At 43.8% G+C, this 25,310-nt stretch overlaps 1 protein-coding gene and 1 long non-coding RNA gene across 2 annotated transcripts in view; one reads left to right on the top strand and one right to left on the bottom strand.

The window, feature by feature from the left end:
• The window catches only part of LOC138370975 (uncharacterized), a 517,340-nt gene extending 507,580 nt beyond the window's left edge, over nucleotides 1-9,760 (bottom strand). Inside the window, exon 1 of the long non-coding RNA XR_011230285.1 lies at nucleotides 9,600-9,760. This is a non-coding gene — a long non-coding RNA (uncharacterized lncRNA). The remainder of the gene's footprint in view (nucleotides 1-9,599) is intronic.
• Nucleotides 9,761-12,019: 2,259 nt separating this feature from the next.
• On the top strand, nucleotides 12,020-13,222 carry LOC123761987 (uncharacterized). The gene has a single exon (XM_045748149.2). The coding sequence runs from the start codon at nucleotides 12,020-12,022 to the stop codon at nucleotides 13,220-13,222; it is 1,203 nt and encodes a 400-aa protein (XP_045604105.2).
• Nucleotides 13,223-25,310: the final 12,088 nt, after the last annotated feature.

The raw sequence follows: 25,310 nt of genomic DNA, 5'->3' as shown, positions 1-25,310 counted from the left end.
AGATCAGGCAACCCGCTCCGTCCCTCTCCACATTTCGCTTCGATTTGCATCGTTTCAAATGCGGTTGGTTGGCAGACTTCCCTGTCTGCTCATACAGGGACATTGAGGAGAGTGGGATGTCCATTGTACTCGACTCCCAGTACTGTGTACATCCCAGCCCACGGAGACCTGTCTCCCGGCTCCTCTTAATGCACTCGGACAGACATGTTGCTGTCAACTTCCCCTCGCGGCTTTCAGGCTTTTGTAGCGAATGAGGTTGAGGCAGATTCATTCTATTTGTATCAAATGACACTGTTTTGATTATTCCATAAAGAAATTAAAATACTAAAATGGCTTTTATCACATTATTATTTTTTGAGCGAAGTGGACAGTGCAGTAAAGACGAGGGTCATGGTCTACACTTGATTACTAGCTAACCGTACAGTAGAGAAAGTCAGCGCTTTTACATTAATTGAAGTAAACTAAATTGTACTACATGCAAATATTTGTCAGTGTTGTGAACTCTCGCGTTCATGTCTTCCCTCGAGGTGTTAGTAAGGTTGAGTGACAGAGACAACAAGACGTCACGCTCGAGAGAAACGCTACGACACGCTCGAGAGAAACGCTACGACACGCTCCAGAGAAACACTACGACACGCTCGAGAGAAACGCTACGACACGCTCGAGAGAAACGCTACGACACGCTCGAGAGAAACGCTACGACACGCTCCAGAGAAACGCTACGACACGCTCGAGAGAAACGCTACGACACGCTCGAGAGAAACGCTACGACACGCTGCAGAGAAACGCTACGACACGCTGCAGAGAAACGCTACGACACGCTGCAGAGAAACGCTACGACACGCTGCAGAGAAACGCTACGACACGCTCGAGAGAAACGCTACGACACGCTCGAGAGAAACGCTACGACACGCTCCAGAGAAACACTACGACACGCTCGAGAGAAACGCTACGACACGCTCGAGAGAAACGCTACGACACGCTCGAGAGAAACGCTACGACACGCTGCAGAGAAACACTACGACACGCTGCAGAGAAACGCTACGACACGCTGCAGAGAAACGCTACGACACGCTCGAGAGAAACGCTACGACACGCTCGAGAGAAACGCTACGACACGCTCCAGAGAAACGCTACGACACGCTCGAGAGAAACGCTACGACACGCTCGAGAGAAACGCTACGACACGCTCGAGAGAAACGCTACGACACGCTGCAGAGAAACGCTACGACACGCTGCAGAGAAACGCTACGACACGCTGCAGAGAAACGCTACGACACGCTCGAGAGAAACGCTACGACACGCTCGAGAGAAACGCTACGACACGCTCCAGAGAAACACTACGACACGCTCGAGAGAAACGCTACGACACGCTCGAGAGAAACGCTACGACACGCTCGAGAGAAACGCTACGACACGCTCGAGAGAAACGCTACGACACGCTCCAGAGAAACGCTACGACACGCTCGAGAGAAACGCTACGACACGCTCGAGAGAAACGCTACGACACGCTCGAGAGAAACGCTACGACACGCTGCAGAGAAACGCTACGACACGCTGCAGAGAAACGCTACGACACGCTGCAGAGAAACGCTACGACACGCTCGAGAGAAACGCTACGACACGCTCGAGAGAAACGCTACGACACGCTCCAGAGAAACACCGACACGCTGCAGAGAAGCAGTACTATGAAAGAAATCAAACTATCAGGCTGGGACGGTAGGAACATCCCCCCCCCCCTAGGCTACGAGGAGAGCAACACCCAGCACTGGCGGGAAGAGCAGCAACACCCATCTACCCCTCTTCAGGCTCCCACAGCAGCAACACCCATCTACCCCTCTTCAGGCTCCCACAGCAGCAACACCCATCTACCTCTCTTTAGGCTCCCACAGCAGCAACACTCACTCCCCCTCCCCCCATCTGGACCGCGACGGCAAAAACAAAGTGTTGACCAACAAAGAAAATAATTTAACACCACTACCATCATTCTGAAATTTAAGAGACAGCCTAAATAACATAAATTACAAAATATTTTGGAAATAAGGGCAATATTTGAATGTTTACTATTAGCTGCGCACTGAAAACATATGCATTACATTTACATATTTAGATGAGCGTAATATTGATATTGTGAATCATAGCTAATCATTTCATTTAACTGCAAATCAGGGCTAAGTGGCTCAATCATGTTAATAAATCTTTTTGATCTGCGTTTCAACGTATAATCCAAAGTAATGTGAATTGGATATAATACAAAAGCATTAAATGGTGCTTAAATTCTGTCATCATAAATTTACGCTTTTCGTAGTCAATTTTATTGTGGATTAACCTTCCTTTGTGAACGAGTGTTGAGCGACGTACTGATTAAGGGCAAGTTTGGTTCTCAGTGATGTTAAAACACAATTCATGCTCTCTGTCTCTCGCTGTCCTCCACACACACACACGCACACGCACACACACACACACACACACACACACACACACACACACACACACACACACACGCCAGGGGCCTGACGGCTGAGTGGACAGAGTTCTGTACTAGTAATCCTAGGGGTCCGGGTTCGATCCCGGCTGATGGCAGAACCAAATGGGCAGTTTCTTTCACCCTGATGCCCCTGTTACCTAGCAATAAATAGATACCTGGGAGTTAGACAGCTGTTACAGGCTGCTTCCTGAGATATCAAACGACACTGATTATAAAACAAAACATTCAAACTTACTGAAAGTGATCAATCCAAATAATACTTTATGACTGTCACACAGATAATAAAAGCTAATTTTAAAAATAATAATAAAAGATAACTAATAAAACAAACCACACTGTTAAACTTACGTGAAGTGATCAAACGAAGTGGAACTTGATAATTAACACATGGATAATCAATGCTAATACAACTATTATAATAATGACTTCACACTTACAAACAATGTATATAAAGCACAAGCAAAATAGAAAACAATTGTAAAATACTAGCCAAAACCTTATAAAAACCTAAATATCCAACAAAACTAAACACCAAAAAATGTACTCCACATCTTAATTAAAGAACTAAAACAATATACAATATCAACATTTTAAATAAGTAAAAAAAAACACAAATCATGGTAAACTAAAGAATTTTTTTTTTTTTTTAAAGACGCCGGCAGGAACTATAAATCAAAATATAAGGCCTACTGTGCATTATACAGTGTACAATTGAACAGCCGGAAGATTGTTATTTAACAGAGGCCGCAGCTCCCTGATATATAAGGATTCCATTATTCTCAAATCCGACTGGCCATTCATACAAGTGTCTAGAATTTTACAATCGGATTCCAGCAGAGAATGATTCATCTCATGACAATGATTTCTAATCTCCGAGAATGCTGGTTTGGATAAGGGTAATCCAGTTCTAAATGATACTCCGCGGTGCTCAAGTATCCTAATATTAAATGGAACTCCCGATGTATCCAGCATTACAGCAGGGACAATTATACATATATACGATACTAGAGCACAGGGAGGTAGGCACTTTATCTTTAAATTTAAAATAGGAGCCTATAGTATTTGTATTGACGAAAATAAATCTAGTCTACTTGAGAATAACATAAACATAAAAGCAAAAAACTTGCTTTTTTTTTGTTTTGTTTTTGTAAAAGAAAAAAACTTCACTTGCATGTTTAGGCAAGTTGTGCATTAAGCATAGACACAGCATTCTCCCATATTAACAGGGACTTGATGAAAGTACGTGAGTAACCCCTCACTAGCTCTAGTTGCCTTTGGGAGGTGGTGATCTTCGGGGGGTTTAAATACCCCGAAATTACCATCTCTTTTAGGGGGTCTGAGTTTGGTGCAGTGGGTTAAAGGCGTACCTATTATACCAGTTGCTGTGAGGCTTCTGTGCTAGCTAGGGTTCGAGTCTCCTGGTGGGAAAGTATTCTAAAGTTATATATATATATATATATATATATATATATATATATATATATATATATATATATATATATATATATATATATATATATAGGTTTAGTAAAATTCTATAAAATGTGGTAACCTGGAGTAACATGTGTCTTGTTTCCATTTCATCTTAATGAGATACATTTTCAACGAATAAGATTGAATAACATGTCCAGTGCTATCGTGCTAGAGATGCACAGTTTTGAGCAGAGTAACATTAAGTATCTGGAGAGAGAGAAACACACAAAAACCGGAGTGTTAAGTGAACCACGCTGATCACCACCGGATAAAAAACATGAAACGTCTTGCCTAACATAAAATGGCACGGAATTTGTTTTTTTGCGTTCTATACCTTTACATGGAAGGAACGAGCTGTCCTTTGGAGTCCGAAAAAATACGTATCAGATTTGGTAGCTGTACCTGACTTACGCTGTATAGTCATAGTGACTTAGCGCTTTGTCTTCATAATTACTTGACTTCTTTAGCTTGCTAAGTTTTCAGTAATATGAGAATATCAATATTTCAGTAATATGATATAATATAATATGAGAATGAGTAATATGAGAATATATAATAAGAATGAGAACCATGAAAGTTTCAAGACAGCACACTCCGTGAAGTGTATACTAAGCAGGATATATCAAGAGCCAGGTTTTAGTACTACGGCCATTTATACAAAGTCCACCTGTTTGAGATGCAAGTTCGGTGTGTGGCAGCCGGTGCAGAATACGGGACCAGATGCCACCACGTCCTGTAACGAGTTTGTTGCAACTGTAAAGTGTGCAACGTGAGGCGCGGTTGCAGGATTTGTATATATTGGTCACGCTGTTGTTGTGAGGAATGTTAACGTATTCTGTGATCGATCTAATAGCCTCGCAAAGTACAAAATGTATACTTATTCCATTATTGCATAATAATCTCCCCATATTATATTTTGTATGCATTGCATGATACACCATGTGCCTATTATATTTCAAAGTAATACAAATAATCTGTACATCTTTCAATCTCCTTGGAACAAGTCGATCAACAAGAGCACCTAATAGATAAACACGATGTTTACCTGACCTTTCCTCGTGACTAGATTCTTCTGGAATATATCGGAGTTGTTTTCCTGTCGATATTCCAAATCTGTAAGGTACTTTATTTAGCCTAATTGGACTTTCAGAATTGTATAGCCTAATTGGACTTTCAGAATTGTATAGCCTAATTGTGAATATTACATATAACCTAGCCTAACTGCAAATGGTTGATAACTAGCTGCAAATAGTATATATAGTATTGCCTAACTACGAATATTACATAGTCCAGCCTAGCTGCGAAATCTGGCAAGGTAACCAACTGATGCAGCTTTCACCCTCAATTTTGTCACCAAATTTCCATAACCAACAATTTAACGAACGTTTACCTCTAGCCAGTAACACTTATCACCTACATGCATAAGAAATAATCTTATCAAAAAACACTACCACGACACTTGATAGTTTTCTGAATAAAAAACTTCCTCTGAACTAACCGGTTTGTGTGCGTGGCTCCTCGGCAGCCAGAGACCGGTGTTCGTATGTAAATATGTACATATATGAACTCGCATAATTCTTTTTTCTTCTAGACTGACACACATTTCTAATCATTCTGAAGTCCTAGAACTTTTAGACAGCATCACACTATAGTTCACAGTACCTTACATTCTCCTTCACAGTACTCTTCCCTCCAAATAAATGTGCATAAGCCTATCATGATTTGCGTATTATATATTTATCAATGAACCTCCCACATGCAAATTATAATGATCAAAAAATAATTCTCCAAAATTTTATCATTCAAATATGGTAAAAGCAATACACGCAATACAATATAACCTCCGGGTAATATTGCTTGTTTTTTCTCTCTATGTTGCATATGGTTTGCTCTCATTTACTCTGCCTCACATATGCATATGAAATGCTAAATGTGCAGGTCACCTTTTATTTATTTATTTATTTATTTAAAAGAAGGTACACTGGGTCTGTGAGTACATAAAATTGGTGTTTTTACATGCTTGCAAGCCACTAACACGCATATCGTTTCAGTCAGCCGTTATCTTAGTAACGTCTTTAAGTAATCACTAACTCTCTTGCATGCAAATTAACATTGGCTACTTCAAATTTAATTATGGCTATCCTAGTCCATAACAAGCTCCCAACCCAGCAACAGGCAGCAATTGTGAATCTGACGGTCGATTACAGTGTAGCTGATCCGCCCACACACTTGTGATTAGGCTATCTGTATTCTATGGTTGTCTATATACCACTATTTTGGAAGTCGCCGCTCTGCTACCGGAGGGCGCTGACGTTCGGCCCGGGCTGTCAGTGTTGACCTGTAACTGCTGCGTGGTGGTCGTCTTGTTGACGGTGTGGTGCGGCCATTGGCCGGGGCCTGGCGGGTGTCATGGCGTCGACTAGTGGTGGCCGTGTTCGCCGGGTCGACACCGCCCGGCTTGATTTCTCGGCCCCCGTTGACTGGCCCTTGGTGGAGGTTGCTCTTATGGACGTCATGCGTGTGGAGTACCAAGATCTCTACGGTGTTGAGAAACTTTCCCCTACCCGGGTGGCGGTGACGTTCTCCTCGGCGCAGGTGTATCAGCTGTTTGTGCGTCGATGGGGTACACGGACGCATGTACTTCCAGGTTCTGCTGTGACGGTGGAGGTCTCCGATCCGTGGGGCCCCCTGACGTATGTGAGCGTTCATGGTGCGCCGGTGCAGTTTCCTGAGGATGAGCTGTCCGCCGCGTTCCGTCGGTATGGTGAGGTGGTGGGGCAGCGTCATGCCTGTCTGCTTAGTGGGCGCCTGAAGGGGCTCCGTATGGGTGCCCGTACTTTGCGCATGCGGCTCTCTGGGGCTATTCCCTCTCGGGTGGCTGTGTGTGGGTTTTATGTGCGTGTGTTCTACCAGGGGCAGACTCGCTCCTGTTTCCGGTGTGGTGAGGTAGGCCATTTCGCTGCAGCTTGCCGTGCCCCTCGCCCGGAGGACCCATCGGTTTTCCATGCGGATGATTTTCCACTTCTGCCGGAGGCTGGGGCGCCCCCAGTGGGCCCGGGCTCTGTGGGTGTGCCTCTGGAGGCCTCGTCCCCAGCTGTCCCTACCTCTCCGTCTGCTGCTGGGTCCTCTACTCTGTCTGTTGACTCTGATGCTCTCGCGGCTCCTGCTTCGGGTGCGCCTCTGCTGGTGGCGGCGGAGGTACATCGCGACCCGAGTGTCTCCTTGGAATCCAACGTGTGTGGTGTGGTGCCTGCGGGCGACCCGTGTGCAGTGGCCAGTGTGCTTCCCGAGGCCAGGGGCGGTGTTGTTACTGTGTCTCCTGACGGCCAGCCTAGCGGTGTTCCTGATGCTGGTGCCGTGGCGCAGCCGCCTGCTGTCGCTTGTGCTGTGCCTCCTGTGGTTGCATTGGGCTCTTCTGTTCCTCGACGAAAGCGCGCTCCGAGGGATCGGTCGCACAGCAGGGGCCCCCCTGGGAAGAGGATCGAGGCTTCGGGTGGTGTGCCTTTGGCTGGTGCTCCTCCCTCCGCTTCTCCAGTGGTTCCTCCTCCCCCTTCGGAAGCGGGATCTGGGGATGAGCGGGGCATTGAGCGTGGTGTCGGGCTCGGGGCGGCGGAGGCAGGGGAAAAAACTGTGGATGGTGTCCTCGACGCCTGGGGCACCCTCTTCGTATGGTGTGTCTCCTGTGATTTTGAAGGCGGTTCCTGGCCGGTCGTCTTCCAGGGTGCGGCAGGGGGTTGAGCCTGGTGGTGTGGATGTGGCTCCCGCTGCGGGTGCGGTTGTGTCCCCTGGGGGACGCGTTGGGTTGGGGGTGTCCTGAGGTTCTCCCGATGGCGCCCTCTGTTGTCTGTGCGTCTTTGCATGTTCGTGGTTTAAATGATCTTGGGGTCCAGTTGGGCCTGTTGGATGGTGTGTGTGTGTGTGTGGTTGTTTTGGCTCCTGTGGGTGTGTGTTCGTTTGGGTGTGCTTGTGTGTGGGTGTGGTTTTTATGTTTTCCCTGGCTCCTGCGTGGGCCTTTTTGTTTGCCTTGTATGGGTTTTATGGTTTGTGCATTTTTGTTCTTTATGGTATGTGTGCTTATATGCTCCTATGTCTTTGGAGCCTCTTCTGTATTTTGTGATTTTCTGTGTTGGGGGTTGGGGTGCCTGGGTTATGTTTGGTCCTCCCCCCCCCCCCTTTTCATGTACTACTGTTCCTGTGTTATGAGTGTTCTTTTTGCCAGCCATGTACTTTGCCTTGGGCTATTTATGTATTATTTATCTGTTCTTTCTTGATTTGTGTTTTGTGTTCTGCCTTTGTATTATGTCTTTTTAATTATGCATGAGGAAACGGAGTAAGAAACAAGAAATGTCCTCAGTTATTTCTGTTTGACTTTCCATGTTCTGTATTTCCATGTTTTTTGTTTAATGTAGTTTTGTAATTTTGCCTCTTAGGGGTTTCGGAGGCCTGTTGTTCTGTACTTTTATGCACCTGTGTTTGGGTTGTTGGGCTGGGCTTGTATGTGCGTTCTCCTTTTGTCTTTCTGTACTTAAGGTTGTGTGGATGTGTCTATGTTTTATGTTATTTCTATTGTGTGCTATTTATGTCATGTTCTGTTTTTTGTGGTACATACTGTCCCCGTTTCTGGGTTCTCTTTTGTTTTGTGCCTTGTGTCATGTGTTTTCTTTATTGGTTTTTGTTGGGTATGTTTAGTGTATCCGTGGTTTACTTCCTTTGTTATATTGTCCTGTGTATGTTCTTAACTTGTTCTTTCGGCGGGTGTCTGTTTTGTGCATTGTGTATTCTTTTATAAAAATAAAAAAAAAAAAAAAAAAAAAAAAAAACTATTTTGTCTCTTTCCCACCACGAGTGAGATGAGAGTAAACAAGCAAGGGATCACAGTATGACTACTCGCCTCGTCCTTCTGGAACGATGAGCTGCTAGTGTGTCTTGTTTTATTTCTATCGCCTGTTACCTAATTTCAAGTAGAAATCACTAAACATTTGCGTGTTTCAGTTCTGCAAAGTTAGGTGTTTAGGTTCTGTTGTCGATTATTTGTATTTGTAGTACGTGGGTGAAGCATTTACAGCGTTGTGGTTCGAACAAAATTCGTCAGTGAAGCACTTGTTCCGGAAGTGTTCGAACGAAATCAGTTGTGAGTCGTGTGTATACCGTTTTTCATTCATAAACAGGGGGTTTGGCAGGTGCATGGAATCAGTTTTGGGCTTTGTTTGGAAGACGGGCTGTTATTGCAACTCGTCCTCCAAACAAAGACCCAAAGTCCATTCCGTGCACCCGCCAAACCCTGTTTATGAATGAAAAACGTTTTACACACGACTCACAAATGTTGACGTTCGAACACTTCCGTAACAAGTGTTTCACTGACTAATTTTTTCGACTAATTTTTTTTTTTAGCTGTAAATACTTCAACCACGTTCTACAAATACAAATAATCACCAACAGAACCTAAACACCTAACCTTACGCCTTATTATACATAGAATTTTATATACAATAATATTAATTTATATATGAGAACATTCCAATTTTTAATACAAAGTTAAAATTGATGAATGTGTCTGGGGAGGACGGCCGCTGCTTTAAACAGCCTCGTGAAGACGGGTTGGGCTTTGTGTACATACGGTGGTGGTCAACAAACTTACCGTGTATGGGATCCCATCCCTCTTCACCATTTCGCGTCGTCGGGTTGCCGGAGCGTATCCGATCCCACGATCGTCGTCGCCCCCAAATCTACAACAACAACAGCATTTACAACATTGCAATAAGGAATAAATATAATGGAAGATTACACTTACAACTTTATAGGTAAAGTCTGGTCAATTATTACATAATACAAAACATAATTTAATACTGCTTTATTATAAACTTATTAATATGAACGATTTTTTGTTTACGCTGGTCATGGGCATTTTACTATTTACAGTAAACACACAAGTCCAGCAATCGTCGACGTCCTTAAATCAACAAGAGCATCAGCGTAATTTTATACCTCAAAAGCAAATGATATATACACCGAGTGGTATACCCGGGTTTTCCGTGTATACAATATACACCAAGAGTTTATTTTAGTCCTGGACTATGTTCAGGGCAAAAGTACGCTTGTTAGTTGGTCATTTGGTTTTTGTGGTGGCCCATCCTCCTGTTTAGATAGTACCTACAGTAACGATCGGGACCATCGTGCATATATTGACGTAATGGACAATTAGAAAAAAATCTGGTACTATTGAACTTTAATAAACCGGAAAAGGTTTTGGGTTTAGGTTGCTAATAAAACTAACCTAACCATCCTAGGCCCAATGCACGCTAATTGACGCCTAATATAATACATATGTACACACACGATATATATATATATATATATATATATATATATATATATATATATATATAGTGTGTGTGTTCAGTGAGGATCCACAAGGTCTTCTCCGAGTACTCTATTTTCTTCTCCGAGGCTATGGGTCCCGGCTTACATTTGCACCAGAGGTGGTACCCCCTTTTAGAAAAATATATAATGTGTGTGTGTGCTATGCTTGGCGTAGGAATATTTAAGTTTGGTTTTTAACTATTTTTTATAAGGCTATAAAGCGGACATAAAATTCTATTGTCCATTACGTCAATATATATGTACAATGGTCCAGTTACAATAAGCATCATCTAACAAGTGGATGGGTTGTAAATATTTCTTCAGAGGCTAATAACCTTTCATTCCAGCTCCAAACTAAACATCAAAGATGATATATTCCATTTTGTGAGATACATATATGATTAAAGAGGATGAGATTGGGAAACAAATTTATTTACACGTATTCCTAATGTGGAGCAATATTGTTCTATTTTTATTAATGTTCATTTACGAGAATCTGACTCACACATAGATCGTGAGAGAATTTAGCAGTCTTTTTGTAAGGGGAACTTTGAAGTCGCCACTCTGCTGATCATCTGAGGACTGGCATGAGATTAAAGGAAATTCTCATAATACGTTGAAATAATTATTTTTTTATTTTAGATTAAATAATTACATTGAAATGTGATAAAATAAAAATAATTAGCTTAAATGCAAGTTCCATTTAGTATATTTACTTGCACTGACTGAATGGTCAATAATTGGCAAACATATACAGCGCAGGAAACGGAGATTTTGGGATGAATCACGTATGCATATTTTAACTGCAAATAGAAATACAGATTATACCTGATGGAAACTAAATTACAAATAGTTAAACATAGTTATTAGAAGGAATATTTTTTTTATTTTATTTAAAAAATTTGCATCAGTCAAATATCTATTTTTTATTCTTGCGATTCATTTATAGTATTTGAGCTTTGTATTTTTTTGGTAGAATTTTTTTGCACATCAAAAGTATATTTTAAAGATGTATTAAAATTTTCTTCATTTTATTCAGGATTGTTCTTGCATTTGTAATTCAATTAATTAGTCTTCTCTTCCATTATTCTCGCATCACCTTTTCATCTGGTGTATAATATGGACACACACATATATGAGAACTTTACTTTCCCAACAAACAGAGCTGGTTACCAGTGAGAGGGTGAATGTATTGTAAATACAATGACAGCGAATAATATCCATCTATTTCTGATTCTTAAAAATGTGTTTTAATTTTATCAATTGAAATATAAAAGCTTTATGTGGTACAAACAAAAAAGTAGACCCATATCTTTTTAATGCTCAATATTAAAGTGAAATTCAGACAAATCGAGAATATATAATCATTTTAATAATATTAAGAGAGATTCTAGAGTGATTTTTTTTACATATGTACTAAAGAATACGATACATTATATTGGGGTATAAAATATGGCCTTTGCCAGCGGACAGAATTGGTAAATTGAGCATGTAAGCACAGATGAGTACACACACACACACACACGCGCGCGCGTACAAACACAAACACGCATACACATGCATTCAGACACACACCGTTGGACGCAGATGAAAAACTCTTACTACCTGTTTATATTTAACCTTCCGTTCCCTAGTCATTTTACCATCCCTACTTGACCTGTGCCACACCTCAGCCTCTCACCGAGGAAGTACTATAAAATGTATACATGTCCTGTGTCTGCAAGGGTCTCAGGGGAGCTGCAGGAGTCTCAGGGGAGCTGCGAGGGTCTCAGGGGAGCTGCAAGGCTCTCAAGAGGATGCAAGGGTCTCGGGGGGGGGCCTGCAAGGGTCTCACGGGGCTGCAAGGGTCTCAGGGGAGCTGCAAGGGTCTCAGGGGAGCTGCAAGGGTTTCAGGGGAGCTGCAAGGGTCTCAGGGGAGCTGCAAGGGTCTCAGGGGAGCTGCAAGGGTCTCAGGGGGGCTGCAAGGGTCTCAGGGGAGCTGCAAGGGTCTCAGGGGGGCTGCAAGGGTCTCAGGGGGGGCTGCAAGGGTCTCAGGGGAGCTGCAAGGGTCTCAGGGGGGCTGCAAGGGTCTCAGGGGGAGCTGCAAGGGTCTCAGGGGAGCTGCAAGGGTCTCAGGGGAGCTGCAAGGGTCTCAGGGGGGCTGCAAGGGTCTCAGGGGAGTTGCAAGGGTCTCAGGGGAGCTGCAAGGGTCTCAAGGGAGCTGCAAGGGTCTCAGGGGAACTGCAAGGGTCTCAGGGGAGCTGCAAGGGTCTCAGGGAGCTGCAAGGGTCTCAGGGGAGCTGCAAGGGTCTCAGGGGAGCTGCAAGGGTCTCAGGGGGCTGCAAGGGTCTCAGGGAGCTGCAAGGGGTCTCAGGGGAACTGCAAGGGTCTCAGGGGAGCTGCAAGGGTCTCAGGGGAGCTGCAAGGGTCTCAGGGGGGGGCTGCAAGGGTCTCAGGGGGAGCTGCAAGGGTCTCAGGGGGGCTGCAAGGGTCTCAGGGGAGCTGCAAGGGTCTCATGGGGGCTGCAAGGGTCTCAGGGGAGCTGCAAGGGTCTCGAGGGGGCTACAAGGGTCTCGAGGGGGCTGCAAGGGTCTCGAGGGGAGCTGCAAGGGTCTCAGGGGAGCTGCAAGGGTCTCAGGGGGAGCTGCAAGGGTCTCAGGGGAGCTGCAAGGGTCTCAGGGGGGCTGCAAGGGTCTCAAGGGGGCTGCAAGGGTCTCGAGGGGGCTGCAAGGGTCTCGAGGGGAGCTGCAAGGGTCTCAGGGGAGCTGCAAGGGTCTCAGGAAGCCTGCAAGGGTCTCAGGGGAGCTGCAGGGGTCTCAGAAGGGGTTGCAAAGGTCTCAGGAAGGCTGCAAGGGTCTCGGGGGACGAGCTACACCAGGTGTTAAACAGGAACATGTGACGAGTAAACAGGTGCACAAGTAGAAGACATAAGGGGCAGTATAATCATATCCAGATGCCAGGTAGGAATGCTTCCTGCCGAGAGGCACGACAAGTAAAAGGCATCATAAAACAAGCTTTATCCTTCCCTCGAACTTATCTTTTAAGCAACAAGTAACCTTAAATAAATAACTACTTATTAATATATGTATTTCAGGTGAATAACTTTTAGGTTGGTAATTATTTGGATAAATATTTTCTGATAGACCTAAAATTGTAATCACTACCAGCAGAAATAGAGAATACTTACCAGCGTCAGGGAAGGAACCAGCAGCACCTCCTGAAGGCACATGTCAACGACACTTACTGACGTCTCAATTTTTGGCGGACTGGGAGCTCCAGGCTCCCGCCGCTAGCGTTGCCGCTTTTAATTTTAACGGATTATAAGGTACACTCGTTGTCAGATATAAACCTATCATTAGTAATTTCTGATAAATCATTTACCATCTTGCAAGTATTATACATGCTCCTGGTCTTGAAATCTTTATATATAATATAATATATGGCTGCCTTACAGACGACATTACAGCTGCAGTTATAAACGTGGCAGAATTGCATCAGCTGTTGTCAAGATGAGTTATTCTAACCGTTAAATTTACCATACTTGTAAATATAATTATTTCATTCCATATAAATAAATTATTATTCCTATGTTAACTATGTGTACTAGTTACTTAACACTCTTAAAATCAGTATGCATATTAAAAGAACTGCAACTTGCAAATCAGAACATGCAAATCAAATCATAGCCTACTTATTAATACCACAGAATGTATGCCTATAACCTCATTTGCATAGGTTATTTAAATTGAGTACCGAAATATTAACATGCATAGTAACTTGAAACAACTAAACCGTCACTAGTTTTTTAATTCCTTAAATTATTATCTGCTCGACAATTTGCATTTGTCCTCCCCTCTCAAAAGAATTGCTACCCAATTAAACATACATATACTCAAGATAAAATTAACATATCTAATCCTACTTTAAGAACGAGAAACATAAATAATAATAATCACAAGCCATGTAATAGTATGTAGAGCAATATTTTTGGCATAGGCTTTCAGTATAATGATGTGTAGATTATTTACGATGAGGCTTCACCTCCGTCATAACACACACACACACACACACACACACACACACACACACACACACACACACACACACACACACACACACACACACACTTGAGGCACCAATTAAGGCGGCAGGATAAGTGTCCTCGGAGGGTGGAGGAACTATATCTGGTATTGTCAGGTGTCTCACACACCCTCTCTAACCTGCTCTTGGTACGTCTCACCCGGGCAGGGTTCGTCCCCCGGCAAGGTTCACCCTCAGGCATGGTTCATCCCCCGGTAAGGTCCACCCTCAGGCATGGTTCATCCCCCGGTAAGGTCCACCCTCAGGCATGGTTCATCCCCTTACCATGATTGATCGCATGTCTTACTCCTTCCGTGCATGGCTCACCCTTTGGCATGACCGGTATGACCCCATTCCCTTTCATGGTACTCCCATTACATGGCCCACTGCTTGCATGTCCTTCTCGACATCCTCATCAATGCATTATCGATAGATAGTATGGTCCACCCCTAGCACAGTTTACGATACAATATGATTCATCCCTGTCCCGGCTCCGTCATTACTGGTCCCAGCATGGCTTGTCCTATAGTACAGATTGATCCCCTTCTTGATTCCATCCCGCAACTTTCCCTTCCTCCTGGTGTTGGTCGGTTGACTGTCATCTGCTCTAGCGAGGGACCTGGCGACCAACCTGTAAGAGAATGTGGTAAGGGACCTGACGGAGAATCTAGCAAAGGAAATAGTGACGAACCTGCGACCCCCAATAATTTACCTGTGGTGCGGGAGACGTTCCTGATGAAGAATTTACCTTTTAATATATTGACGAATTTCGCGAAGAACCAAGCTATAGAGGTTTCAACGAACATGGTAAAGAAACTAGCGATATATTTGGCGAGAAGCCTAGTAACAACCCTAGCGGGAAACACCCACAGTATCCTATCAATAATAACGACACCGAAGTTCCTCATATTGAATTACCTCCCACACTCGCCCTCCGAGGAGAGAGAAGTACGAGCCGTCCTGAATGAGAGTCTAGCGCACCATGTTGAAAACACGAGACAGTGAGAGCCGAGGTACTGAAGGAGGGAGAGAGGGGAGATTGAAGGGATGAACGAGAAAAGGGAATATAAAAGCCAGATAAGAGTGTAAGAAGATACTCCGCGACATTCTCAATTACCCCTGAGGATGAGAGAAGACGGCCTCCCTCCCTCTCCTCCACCATCTCCTTAAAAAGACGGAAACTTACATGGGCTCCTCAAAACTCTCAACTTTCGGAGTTCTTGATTCTGTGGAGTCATCGAGTGCCGCTAATTACAGAGTTTTATGGAGGCACAGTGGATGCCGCGGCAGCCTGGACGTTGGTTCCTTTGTGTTGGTCTGCTGGCCGCACCTCGCGTCCCGCATATATAATAATAATTCATATAGCCTTTCCTCCGGCGTGTAAATATTCTCGTTTTAGAACTTATGATGGAGTTTGATTATCTAGCAAATAATTTTAAATAAATTGAAGATGTATATCTTTTCACTCGTCATACTGTTTATATTAAGATTCATATTTATGACCTTATATACAGTTTTCCGGACTTGGAGCTTCCTTGTAATAATTGTTTCTGTAATATAAAATGCTCCTCTTGCTTTAAGCACAGGAAAAACAGGAAATGAAAACATTTAATTTCTACATTTAAATATTATTATATAACTTCGCAACATAATTGCAAAACAAAATCCTATCTCTTAAATTTGTTTAGCTTACTGTAAATATTTCACTTATTTACAAAAATATACGTTACTATACAGCTTTGATAAGCTAATTAGCATGTGTTATCTGAAGCTATATTTCCTATGCCAAATTGTGAAGAGAAAAAGTATATTTACAAAACTCAAGTGACTTCTTTTTGCCTTTGTTACTCGAGTGAAAAAAATTACATGGGGAAAATAGTCGCAAAATAGAACATAGCACCTGTCTCCCGCTCCCTGTTAATCAATAGTGGGAAGGAAAGGTGTGTGTGTACTCACCTAGTTGTGCTTGTGGGGGCTGAGCTCTGGCTCTTTGGTCCCGCCTCTCAACTGTCAATCAACTGATGTACAGATTCCTGAGCCTACTGGGCTCTATCATATCTACATTTGAAACTGTGTATGGAGTCAGCCTGTGTGTGTGTTTAGTTAGGTTTTACTGAGATAGTTACACCCATGTAATTATCATACATACACACACTGGCAAATAGGTGAATAAATGCACACACTCTTTCCTTGAGCTCTCCTTCCCTTCCCTTCCCTTCCCTTCCCTTCCCTTCCCTTCCCTTCCCTTCCCTTCCCTTCGCCTCCCATTTCTTTCCCGCTCCCCTGTCACCCCCCCCCCATCCATATGCCTCATATCAATCCCTTCTCTTCTCCTTCATTTTCTCATACGTGTTCTCCACCTCTTCACTCCTCCTAGGAAAGAAAGACGCAGCAGAAGAGAAGCTGGAGGAGGAAGAGTGGCTCCTCTGGTGAAAAAGAACCATGGAATGCGAAGAGATCAATACGGTAGGAGTCAACAGGTGGAGCGGCTGCGTCACTGGAGTTACGGAGGCAGTAACACAACACGCCGGCAAATAACGCAGCAAGATCCAGGTACGATTACAAGGGCGTACACAGACCGTGCAGAGGCACTGATAAGCGGCTGCAATAATATTTCACGGACTGTGAGCAACCTGTCTGGTGGAGGATCTCTACACGGCTCAACAAGAGTGGGAAACAAGGACCCCGAGTGGGACAGGACTGGCAAGCTGTGTCCCTGACAAAGGGGGAAGAAAGTGACTGAGCACATAACTAATGAGAACCACAATAATAACAGATATAGGAATAAATACCATAAGAACGTCGTATAAAACTATCATTTACAGCCTTGAGCGTGCGAGTCCACGTGGAGCCCCACACACAGCAACACAGGGCGAAGGTCTGCAATATTCACAGGTGTCAGACAAGATTCGTTACTGAACTAAGAGGACTGAATTACAAGAGAAGCTAACACGACCGGAATTCCCTGCATACTAGAGAGAAGTGACAACGGTGCTGTCTTATGGTAGTGCCATAAGACAGCTGTATCGACAGAATATATATAAAAAAATGAAATGTTCAACATATGTCACTATAAAACGAGATGCCATAGACGGAAACAAAAGACACAGATGAACCATAGAAATACCAATAAAATACGGATAGTGAACAAATGTGTTAGGTAGTTAATCCTACTAAAACACAATTTTCGAAAATAAAACTGAGAATGAGAGTTGCGAGTACTTGCATTAAGCGACCGACGAAACGTATTTAGGGTTCAACCAGGCAGGCACATGCAGGCATGCGTGACACCACAGTGGCAGCAGCGAGGTGCGCCAAGCTGGCAACACCTGAAGAATTCAGGATTCAAGACCGGGAGAACCTTCAGTACTATACAATACTTATATGGAGGCAGCACTAGAACATGCAGATCCAGTATTGATAAACGCAAAGAGTAGTTACAAAAGGTAAAGACTAGTCCTATCCTTGACCTCGAGAGGCCAAGGGTCCTCGAGAGGGCTAGACTACGAGAGGCCAAGGGACCTCGAGAGAGCTAGACTACGAGAGGCCAAGGGACCTCGAGAGAGCTAGACTACAAGAGGCCAAGGGACCTCGAGAGGGCTAGACTACGAGAGGCCAAGGGACCTCGAGAGGGCTAGACAACGAGAGGCCAAGGGTCCTCGAGAGGGCTAGACTACGAGAGGCCAAGGGACCTCGAGAGAGCTAGACTACGAGAGGCCAAGGGATCACGAGAGGGCTAGACCACGAGAGGCCAAGGGACCTCAACCTCACAACCACGTAAAATAAGAAATAGAAAGCGAATTGATCACGACATACATGATTCTTAAACCAACTGACTGGGTTGATAAAAGCGAGAGACTGAAAAAGCGCGAGAGCGTATGTGGAAGCTTGGGACTAGAGGTGAGCCAGGCAAACATGAGATGGACGGGAGCCATTGTTTGAGACGGGTGACAGCTGACACTCCACCCTGCAAGAGCACAATTGGTTAAACACACACACACACACACACACACACACATACACACACACACACACACACACACACACACACACACACACACACACACACACACACACACACACACACACACACACACACACACACACACACCTCGCTTGACAGTGATTGAGCCTCTCGACAAAACAACCCTCACCTCTTGAGCCTTACGGCCAGGGATCTATGAGAGGTCATTAGGCTGACAACACACATCAAGACCATTGTGACACCGGAGTCGTGCTCCCCGTGGAGGAGCGAGGGCGCCGCCCGCACCACCACACACACGTGATGGTTTTAGCGGAATAAAACACAACAAGAGTTACTGTATAATGTAGTTAAGTTCACAACGATTCGTTCCTGCCTGGAACATCTTCAGGTGAGACTTGGTGTTTTACATGATGGATGATTATTAAGCCACCCAAGAGATGGCGTTGCAACCCGTTCTCGCACTTGCTTATAGTCAATATTGGCTTATTTAATAAGTGCATATGTGACATACTAATTGATTGTGAATATTTTAGTTTACCTTGAAAAGCTTCATAGAAAACACCGACCTCACCTAACCTTCTTAGTATGTTAAGATAAGCATCTTATTGCTTCTTATTTACAATTATTACTTAACCTATACCGTTGATAGGTTAAATAATAATTGTAAATAAGAAGCAATAAGATCCTTATCTTAACATACTAAGAAGGTTAGGTGAGGTCGGTGTTTTCTATGAAGCTTTTCAAGGTAAACTAAAATATTCACAATCAATTAGTATGTCACATATGCACTTATTAAATAAGCCAATATTGACTAAGAGCAAGTGCGAGAACGGGTTGGGCACGGGCATGAATAGTCCATAAGGTTTAACATGCTTGTTGTTTTGTGGTTTTAGATTCAGCTACTCAGAACATAAAGTTCCAAGTAGCACGGGCTATGGTGAGCCCGTAATGGACTTACTTGGCACAGGAACGGTGCTGTGTATTTTACATGCTGTTGTTGTTTCAGATTTAGCTACTCAGAACGAAGTGTCCATGTAGCACGGGCTATGGTGAGCCCGTAAAATTTTACATGCATAGTAAGAGGAATGTATACTGAGGTAGAGGTGAGGTACAGGTTAGGAGAGACAAGCCGCGGAGCTCAGGTGCTGGTGAATGACGTCATCACCCATCAGGTGGGGTCTAGGCCTCAGTGATGGTAATGATGCAAAGTAGAGCAATGTTTATATTAGATATAAACATATGAAACAACGACTTTCCTTCCCTTTCTCCCTTATCCACTCTTCTCTCCCTAACATTCATCACTCCCTCTCTATTCCCTCTCCTTCCTCTCTCCAAATTTCTCAATCTCCTCTTCTCCCCTCTCCCCCTCTCCTTCCCTCTCATCCCTTCCCACCTTCCTTCTTTTCCACTATCACCCCCTCTCCCTCTGCTCTTTCCCGCTTCCCCTTTTCATTCATTATCCCCCTCTTCTTCCCACTCTCTTTCTCTCTCTCTCTCTCTCTCTCTCTCTCTCTCTCTCTCTCTCTCTCTCTCTCTCTCTCTCTCTCTCTCTCTCTCTCTCTCTCTCTCTCTCTCTCTCTCTCTCTCTCTCTCTTTCTCTCTCTCTCTCTCTCTCTCTCTCTGAAAAAGTTAAATAAGTCTAGTCTGTGGATAACACAACATATATTTCAGATTAATTTCATGAAAATCACAGTGGAGGGGGTTAGCTAAATTTACCAATATTTCTTAAAATGTGGCACTGGGGCCAACTCCAAGTGGTCTGTGACGGTCCAATACCCACCATGAGTCGTCATGGTAAAGTTGACTGAAGCTATTCCCAAGCATCTAGCCTCTAACTTCGGATAGACAGACAATCAGACAGAAATTTTCTTTTATAGATAAGATTTAGATATATATATACAAAAGTTTGTCTTAACTACCACTACATTTTAGTGCTTAACTCAAGACGAAAATGGCGAAGAGGATCATCGATATTCGGATTCCCCTTCGATTCTTTTTTTAAATTTCCCCAATTGTAATAATAGACAATTACGAACTAGTTTAGTCAATCATAACCTGTTTCTGCAGTGTCGTTGAGAGCCAGTGGGGCGTAATCTCCCAGGCCAAACTTTGGTTCATTAGTGGAACCGGAGGTGAACCTGTCAACCGGAAACGCCGCGTACGTTTTGACCAAGTTTTACTCTAATATGAATTTTAATTTTCGGAAATGTAGGTCAGATTGACGCATATATATTCATATCATGATTTATTTGAGCGAATTCTAATGCAAATCTAATTTGTGCTGATCCCAAAATCCATTAATTGCTTTTGGTGCAGCTGTTGCCCTGATGTTGAAGTTCAACTTCGATAAACACACTTCAGCTTGTGTGAGTCAATGTTGTGTGAGTCAATGTTGTGTGAGTCAATGTTGTGTGAGTCAATGTTGTGTGACTCAATGTTGTGTGAGTCAATGTTGTGTGAGTCAATGTTGTGTGAGTCAATGTTGTGTGGGGAGCAAGAGTTGGATGGGGTTGTCTGGGGAGTGACAGTTGTGTGAGAGGGAGTGACTGCCTGCTACAACTGCTGTCTGAGGAAGTGATTGTCTTCCATGACTGTTGTCTGCGAGGGCGAGTGTCTGTCGTAGCTGTTGTCTGCGGGAGTGACTGTCTGCTCTGAAAGTTGCCTGAGGGACAAACATACGAAGGTCCGTAGCAGACACCAGCCTCCAGTACTGCAGAGAATCAAATTCACCGGCCAATACCCTCAATAGTCGTTGACATGATAAGTCGTTCAAGCATCCTTTCATGCACAGAGATCTTCATGCGCCGTGGCTCCTATGCGCAGTGCCCACCCCCAATGACAGGGGCGTCCCCACCCCATGCGCCTACTCTCTGGTGGGTCTCAGCTGTGTGTGGAGGGGGGGGGGGAGGTGCCAGCCTCCCCCCCCCCGTGTGCCGTTTTATATGCAAATGAGAACGTCGTATAAGTGGAAATATTGGCTCCGGCGTTCCCTGGAGCAAGCTAATAGAAAGAGCCTCCAATTACGTATGTTTTCTAGGCTAGTGACAGTCTTGGCCACACCTGTGAAGTACGAGGCCACACTTGCCATGGATATGACCACACCTCTGATGGATAGGGCCACATTTGCGATGGATAGGGCTATCGTGACATTATGTGTTACCTGACGAGTCAAGGCTGGCACCGGACACGGTCATAACTCTACTAGATGTCACCACCACATCTCTTCTAGACATGATGGCACTGAGACGTTACAAGCTTATATCTGAAATGTTAGCTCGATGTGATAAAACTATGCACACGGCAGCCACTCAACACAGAGGCAGTTGTGTAGACAGCAGCCAGTAGCCTTGCTGGGCTTGACTCACAGATGTATTATATCTCCACAAGAAACTTGTGTTTATCTAACACGTAAAACACACATATATATTGTAAAACATTTGAAGACAGCGATGCGCGAACAAAGTTGCGCCTGGACGTACTCGGGTGACGTCACCAGTGGCCGTTGTGATGGTTCAGTCCTGTGTACTGACTCGCTGATTTCTTCTCCAATTAATTTTATAAAAATATTGTAATTTAAACTGAGCCGCTATTAAGAGAATTCGTTAAAGTTTAAATAATGTTTAATGAAGCTACATCAAACACGAGTGCACGTTAGCTTAGAATAAGATTTTCCAGCGAAGTAATGTAATTACAAATTAATTAAAAGTTATATTCTTTCCAGTTATATAGATAACAGGAAATGCTGTAATATACAGGACGAGTGGTCGGAGTCGTGCTCCTGGGCACCAGTTAGCTACTTTCCAAACCTTTCTTTATTGTCAGCATCTTGGTCTATTGACCAGAATGACAGCCTCGTGTCCCATAATCCAAGTTGATGAAATAAATTAATTTTACAGTGTTAGTGTGATGTCTGTCCCACTGTGTGGGTGTGATGTCTGTCCCACAGTGTGGGTGTGATGTCTGTCCCACAGTATGGGTGTGATGTCTGTCCCACAGTATGGGTGTGATGTCTGTCCCACAGTGTGGGTGTGGTGTCTGTCCCAGAGTGTGGGTGTGGTGTCTGTCCCACAGTGTGGGTGTGGTGTCTGTCCCACAGTGTGGGTGTGGTGTCTCTCCCACAGTGTAGGTGTGGTGTCTCTCCCACAGTGTGGATGTGGTGTCTCTCCCACAGTGTAGGTGTGGTGTCTCTCCCACAGTGTAGGTATGAGAGCTGAGATGAAGCCATAATATTGTGATTCAGTGCTGGTTGTGGGCACCCCGCACCCCCGGCCTTCAGGGAGTGCCTTCTCATTAGTAACTATCCCTCCGGTGAATAAAACTAGGATTTAAGAAGCATTAAATACGAATAAACGGGTTAGATTAATGAGCACAAAGAGCAATTAAACGAATAGGTTGCAAGGGCACCGCAACGAATTATTGCAACATTAGTGGCAGTGTGCTTTGATTTATGTCCCAACCAAGAGAAGCCCTGTACTGGAATATTATATATGGTTACCGTTGTAACAATATTCTAGCTACCGAACAATGTTCTAGCTGTATTTTATTGAACTCTATTGCACGGAGAGAATTGGTGTCAAATTGTGAGTGGGGCGGGTTAGGCTTTACTACGATGCCTTGTTTTTAAGTCTTAAGGCTCGGTTCTTGCATTGTTGTTGCGTTATAGGTATAGGGGCAGCCTTACAGGGAGACGAGAATGTCTTAAAATAAATATTTAATTTGTGTACTACTGTTACTCATGAATGATAAGCAGATCTTTAGAACGTCCTCAACGTCAACGACGAGTCACAGGCTGTTCTTAGTTTCAAAGATCAGGGTGAGTGAATGAGTAAAATATTGCATCAGTGAGTGAGGGAGGTGGCACGGACGCTGGAGCTCCTAAGACAGGGTTGGCCAGGCTACACAGAAGCCTCGCCTCTCCACGTTTAACAACACTGTACTGACCCCACAGAAACGACGACGAATACAGAGCGGAGGGCGACCCGGGGCGCGTCTAGGCTTTATGACCTGCGCTCATACACACAATGACGTCGCCATAACCCAGCCGTCGTGCAGAATGCTCCTGATATACTTTACGATAGATATACGAGGCATACACGTTCCCCCTCAGTTGTGGAACACCATCATAAATCCTGGTTTATTGCCAAAATCAGTCCGACACATCTTCTAAGGCGGACTTTATATACCTAGTTTTACCTAGTTAAACCTATATACCTAGTTTTTACCTATATACCTAGTTTTTACCTATATACCTAGTTTTACCTAGTTTTTTAGCTATATACCTAGTTAGTTTTGTGAGGTAAATATTTGTTGTGACGATAATACTGACAGGTGGAGGTTCCTGCACCCCATCCCAGCTTTGTTAGTGGGAAGATTCGCATCAGTACAACTTTAAGTCTTATACATTTCTTCACATCATAATTTTAATCGAACTGAATTGCTTATGAAGAGATAATAATAATTGTATTCACAATAATATCGCAAGAAATTTATAGCAATGAGAAAATATTGGAGCCATATAATGAGATTGAACCCGGGTCCTGGGACTCCCCTTGTGAGATATCGGTGCTGTCCCATCCTACGGCTTCAATATTTAATCATAATAGCTTTATTTACCCAAGTGTTGTCTTTGTTTAATCACCTTCCTCAGTGATGACGCTTGACACTCATTATAACCAAGTTGACAACATAATATTTCAAATTCATTTGAACCCAAATTTCGAAACTAACTTGTTGGCTCTGATGGAATTATTTTACGGTGAATTAGTTTGGTCTGGATGTATCGTGACAATTTCGAACACAAATCGGGTCACTAAACTTCTTAAAATAAATGTTTGCAAGATGCGTGACACATTCGGTGGGACGTAAACATGGCTCCCAGGGCGATAACTACACCCTGCTGGTGCTAGGACGGGTCAGTGTGTTTGATGGGGAGCATTGTGTGATGACACAGAGGGAGAGGAGACGGACGGACAGGCAGACAGACAGACAGACAGACAGACAGACAGACAGACAGACAGACAGACAGACAGACAGACAGACAGACAGACAGAAAGAGGAATTACAGAGTATAAATCAAGAATAGCAATATATTAAATCCATCTGATCTCCCCCCTCTCACAAAAAGATTAATCATACATGTTATCAGGAGAAAACATGAGATGCGAGTTTAGTCTACTAGCCTGCACTAGCAACCTCTGGGTTGGGAACAAGAATATATTCAAATATTCGTGAGTGTATGAAGTAGTTACAGAGCTCGAAGTACCTCATACCCTTTAGTCTCAAACCATTGATAACAAGACAATCACAGCTATAGAGATGGAGAGCGTGTCCCAGCTCTTGTTCACATAGTTTATAATTGGAATGTTCACAATTGGAGGATTCATTACCTGTAGCCACCTGCCGTAAGAATCAATATCCCAGCCTAATTCTGGCACTTGCAATGTCACACTGTCTCATGGATGTTTTGTGCTGTCCGTACATACAGTTCTCGGTTCTAAACATATCCTAACTCTTCATATTAGTCCTTTCTGCCCTAATACGATATCAGTGGTATTGTGTGTGTGTGTGTGTGTGTGTGTGCTTGATCTTACCTAAGAGTTTGCATGACCGAGATTCAGTTCCCGGGCCCTACCTTTCCAGCTGTTGGTCATCAAATACAATGACTTCCAACCTTTTATTTCTTGTCATATATGCTGCTGTTTAAATTTTCCTTTCTCACTGACAGGGGGAAATGAAGTTTTAGACCTTTCAATTGATCTTAAGATTGGCTTTACCAAAGATGCAGCCCACAAGAGTCGACTGACACTCAAACAAACCTATTACTGCAAGATCAACTTTCATTACGTGAGAGGAAAACGTGCAGAATCATTTCTATCCCGGCCGGGAACTGAACCCGGGATACTTACAATGAACACCATTGCCACATTGTGTGGTGCATAGAGCTGT

This window comes from Procambarus clarkii, chromosome 34 (assembly GCF_040958095.1).
Source record: "Procambarus clarkii isolate CNS0578487 chromosome 34, FALCON_Pclarkii_2.0, whole genome shotgun sequence".
In the NCBI taxonomy this organism is placed as follows: domain Eukaryota; kingdom Metazoa; phylum Arthropoda; class Malacostraca; order Decapoda; family Cambaridae; genus Procambarus; species Procambarus clarkii.
This window is presented reverse-complemented; position numbering and strand designations above follow the sequence as displayed.

What these genes read in the sequence shown, in the direction of transcription:
- LOC123761987 (XM_045748149.2), top strand. Translation starts at nt 12,020, where the DNA reads ATGTATACATGTCCTGTGTCTGCAAGGGTCTCAGGGGAGCTGCAGGAG.